Source organism: Amia ocellicauda, chromosome 21 (assembly GCF_036373705.1).
Source record: "Amia ocellicauda isolate fAmiCal2 chromosome 21, fAmiCal2.hap1, whole genome shotgun sequence".
NCBI lineage: Eukaryota > Metazoa > Chordata > Actinopteri > Amiiformes > Amiidae > Amia > Amia ocellicauda.
This window is the reverse complement of record NC_089870.1, coordinates 19,158,507-19,170,326: the sequence shown is the minus strand read 5'-3', so window position 1 is coordinate 19,170,326 and position 11,820 is coordinate 19,158,507. Positions and strand designations below refer to the sequence as shown.

At 41.8% G+C, this 11,820-nt stretch overlaps 1 protein-coding gene across 1 annotated transcript; it reads right to left on the bottom strand.

The window, feature by feature from the left end:
• Window positions 1-211: 211 nt before the first annotated feature.
• Window positions 212-9,735, bottom strand: calm1a (calmodulin 1a). Its single transcript, XM_066694965.1, has 6 exons — window positions 9,593-9,735; window positions 6,027-6,057; window positions 5,051-5,194; window positions 2,167-2,273; window positions 1,535-1,670; window positions 212-1,162 (listed from the first exon to the last, which is right to left on the bottom strand). The coding sequence occupies exons 1-6, from the start codon at window positions 9,593-9,595 to the stop codon at window positions 1,134-1,136; spliced, it is 450 nt and encodes a 149-aa protein (XP_066551062.1). The 5' UTR covers window positions 9,596-9,735; the 3' UTR covers window positions 212-1,133.
• Between the last annotated feature and the right edge of the window lie 2,085 nt (window positions 9,736-11,820).

The window sequence follows — 11,820 nt, the reverse complement described above, 5'->3', positions numbered from 1 at the left end:
CATTCAAAGCTAGTTAAAAGAAACCTTCTGAACCAATTGAAGGACAAGAGTATTATATCCCACTGCTGCCACCAATAGCAGTTTAACAGTTGATTTTGTTTTATTGAATAGTTAAGAAAGATGCACACAACCCCCAAATAAAGCAGCCCCCCCATTATCAAGCCTCCCATTAGTCTCACACACACAAACAAACAAACAATGCTCAAAAATGTTTAAAGTTCATGGTCTTTTATTGGAAAAAAAAAAAAAAAAAAAAAATTATATATAGAAGACTAGCATGTACAACTTGGAATGAATGTAAACTGGAATCTGATGAACAGCCTAGAAGACTTTGTGCCGAAATCCTATGTACTGTAGATATACATGATCACTTGACACTTTCATGTCAGAGTTGAAAACAGAAGATAGAAATGTGAAGTTTGATGATGCTCCCTTGCTAAGAATCACTTTATATTTAGTGAAAGGTCACAACTGGACACTTCTTTCACTATAGTGCAACGCACAACAAGGTAACAATGTTCCGAAATACGAACATGCCAACCGTATTTTTTTTTTTTTTTTTTTTTTTAAGATCTTTTAATGGTTTTTTTGAGCACACTGCAAATTCCCCACTCGCTTTCTGGATTTACAATTAAGAGCCTCTTTTCTGCACTGCATCTCTGTTCCAAATACAAACTGGACTATACCAACAATACAACATTTCTGTGGAATTAGCACGTTTTCATACACCAGACTGTGCTCAACTCTCAAGCTACATGCATGAAAAAAACAAAATAAAATGGCCAGCCCAAACAGTATTACTAGCAAATGGAACTTTTTTTAAGGAGTTCACCAAGTGCTTTTTTTGTTTTAAGGTAGTATAGGTATTTTTAAATTGATGCTTAACTGATCTTTGGGGACAGGACCACCAACCATTACATGCAGATATTTTTATAAGATTTTTTTTTTTCAATTTTTTTCTCGTTTTTCTTATTGTAATTGGACAGAAGGATTTTTTTTTTCTTTTCAACATTCAATTATGTTTTCTATACAGAAACAGTATGAATAAATGAACATTTTTGCAAGAGGTAAGTAAAACATTTGACTGATTTTTTTTTTTCTTCTAAGAGGGACAGGGGGAGGTCAGGAGAGCCTCATTTTGCAGTCATCATTTGTACAAATTCTGTGGGAAGAAAATAAACAGATAAGACGGGAGTCCGTGGGGGAACAAATCAGCACACCTTGCATTAAAGCAGCAATTACTTTTAAATGGGAGTCACTTAAGGTGAAATCAAGGAATAGCTCTGATATTGTAAATGCTGCCATTTCCTTGTCGTAAAACACTTACACAAATTAGTAAATACACTAAAATAAGTTATTTTTATTACTCATTGATTTCGCCACTGGCTTCACACCTTGCAGACTTTTCCCATCTACATAATCTGAGGAGGAACTAAACCATGTCCAAATGTAGTAATCGTTCAAAAGCGGTCCCTTCTGCTGAAGGAAATGCGCCAAGATATTTGAGTTTGCGACAGCAGGGCTTTCAAGTTACCTTCGTAGTTAACCTGTCCGTCTCCGTCTATGTCTGCTTCTCTGATCATTTCGTCTACTTCTTCGTCTGTTAATTTCTCCCCTAGGTTTGTCATGACATGGCGTAGCTCAGCTGCACTGATGTAGCCGTTACCATCCTGGAGAAGAAAAGGAGGAGAAACGATTAAATCTTCAGCTGTCAAAGTAACCTGGTGGTCTATCAATGTTTATACCATTATAAAAAAGAAACTTTATACAAATCTACAGAAGTAACCATTAGATTGATTGTGAAGCTTGGAAAAGTATTAAGGTGAACAAATCGTGTGTTTTATCTGTAGATGATATCCATTACATTTGAATTATTTTCCAATATCTTAAACTTCGTGAACTTCTAGATGATTCAATAATTGCCATGTCAAACGCAGGGCAGGATCTCTTGGTTTCACAGAACGCTACGGAGGCAGAAATTCTCTACATTAATCTGAAAAGCTTGTGCGTAAATCGCTTGTTCTCCTGCAGTGACTGTTCTTCAGACTTCATTCATTCATTCATTCATTTTTCTTAAAGGGGTCCCAGAATGCATTGGGAGAAATTGAAAGCTTCCGCTGCTGAAAACAGGAGACAGAAATCCCCAAAACGCTGTTTCTCGCGTACCTTGTCAAATACCCGGAAGGCCTCACGAATCTCCTCCTCGCTGTCTGTGTCTTTCATTTTTCTGGCCATCATGGTCAAGAACTCAGGAAAGTCAATCGTTCCATTTCCTGTAATACAGAGAAATGATTAATCCTCACAGCCCTTAATAATGATTAGAATAATATAATATTTTATAGTCTCTGCAAGTATGTCCGCCTCATCAAATGTAGGAGTCAGTAAGTCCAGGCGGATGTAATCAGATGTAATGACCCATTTTCAAAAGGTATGTATCCTCTATCATCAGCAAAGGCAAACCGACGATCTTCAAACAAAAGTGGCTGAAAAATCATGGCCACTTCATTGCTGTAGCACAATTTGCCAAATTACATAAGCATCTAAACTAGAACCCTTGGATTCACTCAATTATAGTTTATCATATGTGGTATTTTGTAGATTCACAATTAGAATTGTCAAAATGTCAAATTTGCGTTCAAACTAACAGTCTCCATTAAGTAACTCCAAGCGCCTGCATAAGCACACAGCCAGGAGCCTAACATCTATTCTAGGCTGGAAGAAGGTTAGTGGGTGCAGAAGGTGAAACTCTTATAGCATTTAAAATCACCAGGGGACCACTAAACCACTAATATAGACACAAAGCCTGGCTACTAGGAAATACTCGTGGCAGGACTTTAATTGTGTATTCCCACCCTTAATTACTAATAATTGCCATTATTATTTTATTTGGCCGACTCAAAGAGGAGCAGTTGATAGTTTGTGTTCCTTTAACCCAAAACAGGCTTGAGTCTAGGCCTTATAAACTTGGAACATTTTCAGTTTGGCATTATAGAAAGGTTTTGAAGGAAAACTAAAAACACAAAACTCAAGTTCCTTTGCCATCCAGCAGCTTGGTGCAATCTGCCTGCATTACCATACCGTTTGGGCTACGCCATTATAAACGGGAAGGAGAGATTGCACAGAGGACAAGCGACAATAAATGGTCAAAACTCCAGAGCACTAGACTGTACTAAACCATCATTCTCCACACTAAATCTGAATTCCCATCCAGGTGTGTACAGCTGCACCCCATGCCATGCTACTGCTGAAGTTGTCATTGAGCGTTCAACAATGTGTACAAAATGAGCAGAATGTTAAATGAAGGGAATGCAGAATGTTCTGGATCTTTGCAGCACAAAGCCTGCATCCTACAGAACAAAACCACTGAAAACAATGTGTAGGTATTGCATTTGGGCATTGCCAAGTAGATTACATAACCCAGTCTCTAAAGCCCTCGCACTCATCGGTCGTGGTTACTCAACCAGTATAGAGCGGTCTGAACAACATTCCTGATCTGTGCAACAGGTACAGCCCCAAATCCAGTGACTCATTTCATGCTATAACCCCGACCAACAGGTAATGCAGTTTCATGAACAAACCCTGATAGAGAGCTTTCACATCAATCTGAAAGGATGCGATCTATTCAAAAGCAGGCAGTGGACAGCCACACAACGACACTCCGACGTGGACGCAGATCTTCAGTTCTTTATTCCTCACTGCCCAGCCACAAGTTGGAATCCGGTTCTTATCCAACAACCAAGACCAAAATACTTCACTTTCCTTATTGGGTTCTTGCATCCTGTCAAGTGTCACATGGTGGAGCTCAATATTTAATAATCCAGACCTACACAAGGTGCATCTCTGCAAGTCTCTTCATGTGACACAGGTGCAGGTCTTGCTGCCACCGCTACAACAGGTAGAATAAAACCTTGAACAAGGGTATTGGGAGTACCACAGTATAGAGGGAACCTGGATTAATATGGTCCAAGCTGGAAGGGGGGGTAATAGGAGGTAAATAGGCTTCTTTTGGAGAGTCATTCCTGCATTGCTGATTTGTTAGGCAAACATTCGCAAATGTAGAAGCGAAAGCTATTCATGGTTTGGAAATATTCACTGCAAGAAAAACAGCTTTGTTCTCCCTCACACACACCCTTGCACTTCCACACACTTCTGACTGCAGGAGTATGCTGAGCCACCACTGGACAATTATTTATACAGTAGATTAAAAACCACGTAACAACTTCAAACAAGACAAAAGCCACCTTGGCTGATGCAATAATTGGCCCAGGACGCCAGGCCTAACCTGCTCCCGATCCACAGCCAGGTACTCCTGTTACTCCGAATATTTAACTCACATTTTAAACGACGGGCGTCTGATTTAGACTCTCTGCCCATGCCCGTGACACAATGTAAAAAAAACAACATTTTTAAAATATATCCATGAATGGAAACCGAAACCCTCCACGGCGCCTCCACAACTGTAGACAGGAAGGGCATCTCTAAAGCTCGGTGTACAAGCAGCTTACAGGATTATTTTCCCCACAACCCCAAAAGGTTATTCAAAGCAAAACTACAAGCCACAAGCCAGTGCCCTAAATAACACACAATAAACTTGATCATTTAATAAATTGACGCTCATTTCATCCTTGTTTCTCAATATTAACCCCCCCCCAAAAAACTCTACATTTCTTAAAAAAAAAAAAAAAAAAAAAAAAAAAAAGTGGGGGATGAGAGCAGCACAGAAAAAACCGAGCACAATGAAAAATATTCAGATACATGTGGGTGGAGAGGAAGATGAAAAACTGGTTTTGTGTATTTCTTTATAAGCCAGCAAATACAAGTGGCTTTACATTTTCTTGCACTATTGTTTTACACTCAATGTTAATGGGGAACCTGACAAAAACAGGTTTGGGAAAAAGACAGAATGAAAAGGCTTCTTTGTTCACACATTCCTCTATAGCCATCGCTTTAGATTCCAGGAGTCAGACGAGCGTCTCAGACCGCAGTCAGAGTTCCTCATGCGAAACAAGGCCCTGCCCTCGTCTGCCCGAGCACAAGGATGCCAGCTTACCATCCGCGTCCACCTCGTTGATCATGTCCTGCAACTCCGCCTCTGTGGGGTTCTGACCCAGCGACCGCATGACGGTGCCCAGCTCTTTCGTTGTGATTGTGCCATCGCCATCCTTATCGAATAAGGAAAAGGCCTCCTTGAACTCTGGAATGGGAAAGGAGGGTGAAACAAAAGGTGAATCCTCTTTGATTTGTTTTCTGCTTTACATGAATCAGTTGTCGACATGTTCTACAGCTTTCCAAGAAAGACCCTGAAGAATACAATGACAATCAAGTCGACACAATCGATCAGTCAGTTCATAAGAACAGGTCTGATCCAACAAGTCACAGAAGTCAAAGCACAAGTACGAGAATCGAAGGATCGACACCACCAGGAAGATATAATCAGCCATTTACATCATCACCTTGGCAGCTGTGCGTGTCCAGATGGAGATCTTAACTCTCTCATCTGGCCAGAGAATGTCTCCGAAAGGGCCCACAATTATTATTATTATTTTTATTTTTTTACAGACTCAAAGACTAAATGTTATTACCCTAAATGGATCAATGAAATACATTTGGCAAACTTAATTGATCCTATGGCAGTTTGTGCCTTGCGACAGGTTTGTACACGCTTTGTGCACTTAACCATACTTTTAAAGACAAATAGTATGCATGTCTGCATTTTTCCTTTAAGACCCACGTTAAAACCCAAAATAGTTTTCAGAAGCTACCAGTTCATACCAAACCTCACTTCCTGCTCAGTGCCAGAGAAAAATGTTATGTTCCCATAGTTGTATTTATACAATACAGGGTACTACACTGTTCTGTACGGCACAGTTATAAATATATATAAAAATTACTAAATATTTTTTTACAGTGTCTAGAATTCAGGACACCTACATAAAACTAAGTTAATTTATTTTAGGACTTTGGATAATACTTGAAATCTTATTTTCTGGAGAAAGAAACTGATACTAACAGAGCTGACTACTCACCAGCAATTTGCTCCTCTGTTAGTTGGTCAGCCTGGGGAAAAGATTTATAAAAAAAAAAAAAAAGTTGTCAGACAAATGGTTTGTTTTTCAGAAATTCAAAAGATGCATCTCTACACTATAACCATCTAGAGCTGATACCAATGTTCTCGCATGACCAGTAAAGAACGATTAGAGCAGTGCGTTGTGTTAACTGCAGAATTGCATGTGTGCTATAGAAAACCAAGATGCTGGGATAAAACACTGTGTGGGCCACCTTGAGTAGATAATGTTCGAAACTGCTGCAACATGTGCACCCTTCATTCACATGCTTTTTGTTGCCTTTTGCAATCTGCACACCACAGTAACTTTTGTAAAAGGGTTATGGTGCCTTTGGTTTAATCCAGAAGAAGGCACTAGTTGGCATTAAAACCCCTTAACCTAGGCCAACTTCAGGATGGCAAACAAGATTCAAATTAAAATGAACCCACCATTGGTTTGGTGAACGACACCCAGTCATTTTTTCTCACACACTTCTGTACTGTAAATTACTTTAATGGGTTGAAACTGTACCATTTGTGAACATCTATTTTGTGTGTGGCTTTATAAATGGTATCAGTGCATTCCAACGGGCATAGACATAATCAAGCAGACATCTTTTGGCATTTGGCAGTCCCAGGAATGCACTTGGATGAACCTTTCACTCAAGCATGAACAAATCAGAAAGTTATGGGTACAATTTTTAGACTATACACCTAGACCCCAAATCTACAGTATTTATACACATCCACCCTGGTGGCACTCCTCAGATTGTCCATCACACTGGATGATTGGATAGAACAATCATGCCAACTCAGCATGGCATCAACCAGCGTTTCTATGCAGCTGGACTGAACCAAAAGATGTGCTTGATCCATCTGCACAAATATTATTCAGGCACTCTTTACAAGTATTGCAATAATCTTTCATGTACCAATCAGCCAAGTCTAAAGTGTCCATTTTTGCAAATACAAAATGTTTGCCCCACTCTTGCCAGTTTGTCTACAGTTTAAACCTTAGAGTTTAGCTTTGCCAAACAGATTCTTCCTTTCAGTTTCAACATTTCACCAACTCACGCCCAGCTGAGTCATGACAGACATTAAAAAATTGACCCTTGGAAGGCTGGTGCAATAATCCAGCTCTCTGCCAGTAGATATACATTTTTCATTGCTATTAAAAGTAAAAAAGGGGGCAAGGTACATGTGGCTGATCCTGTAGCACACTCAGTTCCTGAAAGTTTCCCCAACATAAAAGTCCTGTACGATTAACAGCACTAGAATTGACCGTTTTCCTACCACCTCGAGCTGTCCTAGTTACGAGAGCATGCGTTACGATCACATGTCCTCAATGGACTGAGGCCCTAATAGTAACCATATGCACTACAGTCACTGACGCACTTTAACCACAGGCAGGGCTTCACGCAGTTAACACAGGAAAGAAAGCGTGTCCCTTCATGTGCCACACTCACACCCAATCTGCACTCTGCAGCGTTCCTTGGGCAGGGCTGAGTGTCATCACAGAGGATTCCTTTGGCAGGTGCACACAGGGTGTTCCCTACTACCGTTCCCTCGGGCCTCCCTGGCTACAGCTCACCGGTGCACCGGAAAAACTGAAAGCACGTTTGGCCCACCCTGGTTGGGAATTTAAAGAATGAGCCCTCTGTTCCCTGGTCACATGATCTGGGGCTAGTCTAGTTACAGGGATCGTGGCTGGTCTTGACAAGAGGTTGCTTTCACACCTGACGTTTGCAGCCGCTGGAGAGGAGCGTGGCTGTACCACAAGTACGCAAGCCTGCGAGGCATCACTGCAGAAGCGTCAGAAAATGAGATTCAGTTTCCTGATCATAGCTCCCATCTCCAGCTGAGAACTGAGAAGATGGGAACACTTAGGAAGTGTGTGGGTGTTACAGCAGTGCTGCAGCTAAAGTGTGCCACTCGCCAAACACATCAAAAGTGTTAAAATCCACCCAGTACTAGAGGCTGCTTGCCTACTTTTAATGCATCTACTTTATTTTTTATTATTATTGTTTTTTTAAGAAGCTGCAAAGCAAGGAGGAAGCTTACAAATCTAAGCTGGTTTATTAAAAGCCTCCCCTTTCCATAACAGAATACAAAAATATGTTCTGCTGGCTGACATTTTCTAATAATTGTCCCTTTAGGCACATTTGAGAGCAACAATAATAAAATGCGCCCTCTGACTCAGAGCACAATGATCCCATGGCATTTCTCCAAGGATCCTGGTTGTTGACCTCTGTGCTCCGGTTAAATATCAGTGAAAGTCTAGCATGTCTTAAGTACCCTTTGTAAATTATAGTGCATTCTCAGATCATCCAATCTAGATAAAGGGCAGAATGTAACTCAATAAAACACACGTCACCAGACCAAGCCAGGTGACTCTTCCCTGAGCACAGTTCAGTTCCAGCACTTAACACCCGTACAGAGGTTAACCTGGAGGATTCAAGTGAACTTAAACACATACAAAATATCTGACCAGTTCCAGAGGGCATAAATGAAACGCTCAAATCAAAACAGCAAGTTAAGATCATGCATGGTCTGAAACAGCCTAAAAGTGATCAGTTTCATTGCCCAGGCTTGATTTATGCTACTGTGCCACAGGATGACTACGGTTTGCTTTGAGGGCTGGGTCTTCCTCACCAGAAAAGGTTAAGGTGGTTGTGCCACTGCTGAACAACCACCACACTAAAGGTCCTCACTCCCAATACATAGAAACATTACAAAATCAACTTAAAAAACACTATCTGTAAAGGACAGAATTGGGTAATCTCACAGCTGTACAATCCAGCCACGTCTAGATTCAGTATTAGAGTGCAAATATATACGGATATTATGAAATATAGATCAAGCACTGTGGCGACATCAGAGCAGCCTCATTTCTCTATTTTTAATTAAAACCACACAGTATGCAGAACATGTCCCGTCAGGATCCCCCTCTCATATCATGGTACAAGTTTCCCAAAATCAATGTCTCAAAGCATCTGAATGACTTATTGAAAGACACACCTGCCCAGATCACCTAACCCGGGCTGGACCTTTCAGTGTATATTCAATCTTACACCACATGCAACCCCTGTTTTCATACCTGTGCCGGAGTTAGCAGACAATAAAACTTAAAAACATCAATCGAGATCTCAATTCAACTGCCCGTCCAGCGGAGGAGACCCCCAGGGCTGGGTCTCCCCGCTCAGATCAAGCCGTCCTTACTGGCCGCCATCCACACGACTGCCTACACTACCATCGACTGACTCCCGGACTCCGATGATAATCTGTGCGGTCGGGCATCTCTCTCCCCCCGCCGAGTGGCGTCTTTCGTGCGGCACTCAATCCTACCCATCCCTCGGCAAACTGAACACACACCTCCACCGCCAATAACGGCATCAACCGCGCCGCGATCGCCATTACAACGCCGGGACAACATCTGCTTTCCACCCCCCTCAGAAACACGAAGTCACAACCTCGGTCAAGCGCTGCCCATAACACCGCGCATCCCCCCGGTCAATCGCCTCGACGCGACGGGTCGGGTCCCATACATACCATGTCCGACGGCACTGGTTCGGGTTGGATCTACTCTAGACTACGCGGACAACCTGCTCCCACTGCGATCTCCACTGAAGGCTGTGAGTCCGCGTCTCTCCGGCGGCGCCTATATAAGTGTGTATTCCTCCGCCGCGCAGCCCGGCTCACTCACTTCCTCACTGCGGGGCCGCCGGCTCCGCCCAGCGCAGCGCAGGGTTACTGGCACGTTTGTCATTATGTTAAATTATGGTAACTTCATAGCTCCCTTTCAACCTGAGATGCACTGCTACAATGTGCGTCTATTTATAAAAAAAAAAAAGGTCTTGTTGAATAGGACCTGATTGCCATTGATAAGGACGCCTGCATGCATGTCCATGAAATGTAAAGTTATCTTAGAGTTGCACTTAGTGGGCATCCCAATGTTGACACTGTTTTAAGGATGTCAATTAACAAGGCACACTAGTTACACCCTCCTCAACTGTTTCCTAATGCATTGAAGCCCTTTAGTTGCATGCATGTCATATTCAAGAGGAATGCTAATTAAAATATGAATACTAATAAATAGTAGTGATTATACATATATGCATATATATATATTTATATACATTAGCTGATCGGAAAATTCTGATCCTTATGCATGTTATATTCAGTTCCTCCAGTTTTCACATCACCTTGATGCACATCATGGTTGAATAAAGGGTTTATTGTCGATATGAGACTTTTAATTATATATTATTTCATTATTTATTTAATTAAATTAAAAGGCTGAACCCTGGAGGCAGAATCACCACTTGCTAAGAGGTGACTGCTGTTAGATATATGATATATATAGCAGATATATGAGCGCTATAAAAGTATACTGCTGTGTAAAGACTCGTTGGTTTGGGTGAGGCAGAAGAGGTGGATCTATATTTAGTTGTGAATGCAGACTTCCAAACTTTCCTTATGTAGAACTGTAGTAAAGTATTTTATCGAAATACACGATGATATGAATCTGGAGCCTGAACTGAGTGAAGGAGGTGTAAAAACAATCATTTAAAATGGCCAATGAACATTTTTGAAGCGCTATTCAAGTGGCCAGTGTAAGGCTGGTGACAGTCAATGTTTGTGGGACAAGACGTCACCCCACAGACAAACAAATATAGTTCAAATGGTTTAGCATAGCAAATTTCTCATGAAAAGCAGGGCTTAACAGAAATGAGTCACGAGCCGAGGAGAAAGCTGGTCAGGTTGAGGTGACATGTGAAGTCTGTGACCTGTAACTGCTTTCTCTCCACGTCTGGGACAGTTTATATGGCAAATACAACCAATTATTAAGCACTTATTGAGACCACTGGGGTGGCAACCAAGTGATTTCCTTACAAATCAAAAGTGCTTTTTTTACTTCAGTCAGTCAGCATTTATTTTGGACTTCATGTCCAGTACATAATTGCTCATGTTTATTCATTTTTTGCAAAGGGATACCAGGCCACCCTTATTCTCATTGAATAGTTTAACAGACTATTACTGAACTAGCCTTCTGTTGTGAAAGAACTAAAAATAACTTTTTCCAAGTGCAACAAAGATTGGTTTTGTGTTTCTTCAGGTTTTTGTTGGTAGAGATTATAAAAAAGTACTGGGAAAAAGAGCATTTTGAGCCCAGTTGCAACCTTTGCAAGTTTTGGCAGCTTCAGACACTTTTTCATTACATCACCTAGCCTCCAAGGTATAATGAGTATTTACTTTTCTAATCTAAAACAATCATTCATGTCATTGTTTGCACTTTTAATAACACCCTTTATAGCCAGGCCACCCAGAGTTTGCATCAGAAACCCATCATGTCATGCAGGCGGACAAACTCCCCAGGCTCTATTTTATTGCAGCGGAAGGATACCGCTCGTATTTCAATGCCAGTTTCCTCCTTGCCGCTGGAGAATCGGCGAGGTTTTTTGTGACGGCGCTCCCGATTGGCTGCAGCGGACCTGCAATATTCCGCTCGGTGTGTTGCCGCCTGTGATTGGCTGCGTGAGATCTGCAATGCGTCAAGTCGCGGTGCTCGGTGTGAGGCGAAGACCGGTGCGGGACGCGAGCGGGCTCGATGGGAAGCGCCGGATTATCTGGGTGCCTGCACTGCGCCATTTACGCGTTTTATTTTGTTAACGTTGGGAAACCTGGAGAACTAGTATCCGATCCGTTACCCCCCCACCCCCAATACTAAATGTGCAATGGCGTCCAGGCTGTTCGCGGTCGAGTGGGAGAAGGTCCAG

What these genes read in the sequence shown, in the direction of transcription:
- calm1a (XM_066694965.1), bottom strand. An exon ending in AACAGAGGAGCAAATTGCTG is followed by an intron (nt 5,195 to 6,026) that starts GTGAGTAGTCAG and finishes TTCCCATTCCAG; the next exon opens with AGTTCAAGGAGGCCTTTTCC. An exon ending in CCTTCCGGGTATTTGACAAG is followed by an intron (nt 1,671 to 2,166) that starts GTACGCGAGAAA and finishes TTTCTTCTCCAG; the next exon opens with GATGGTAACGGCTACATCAG.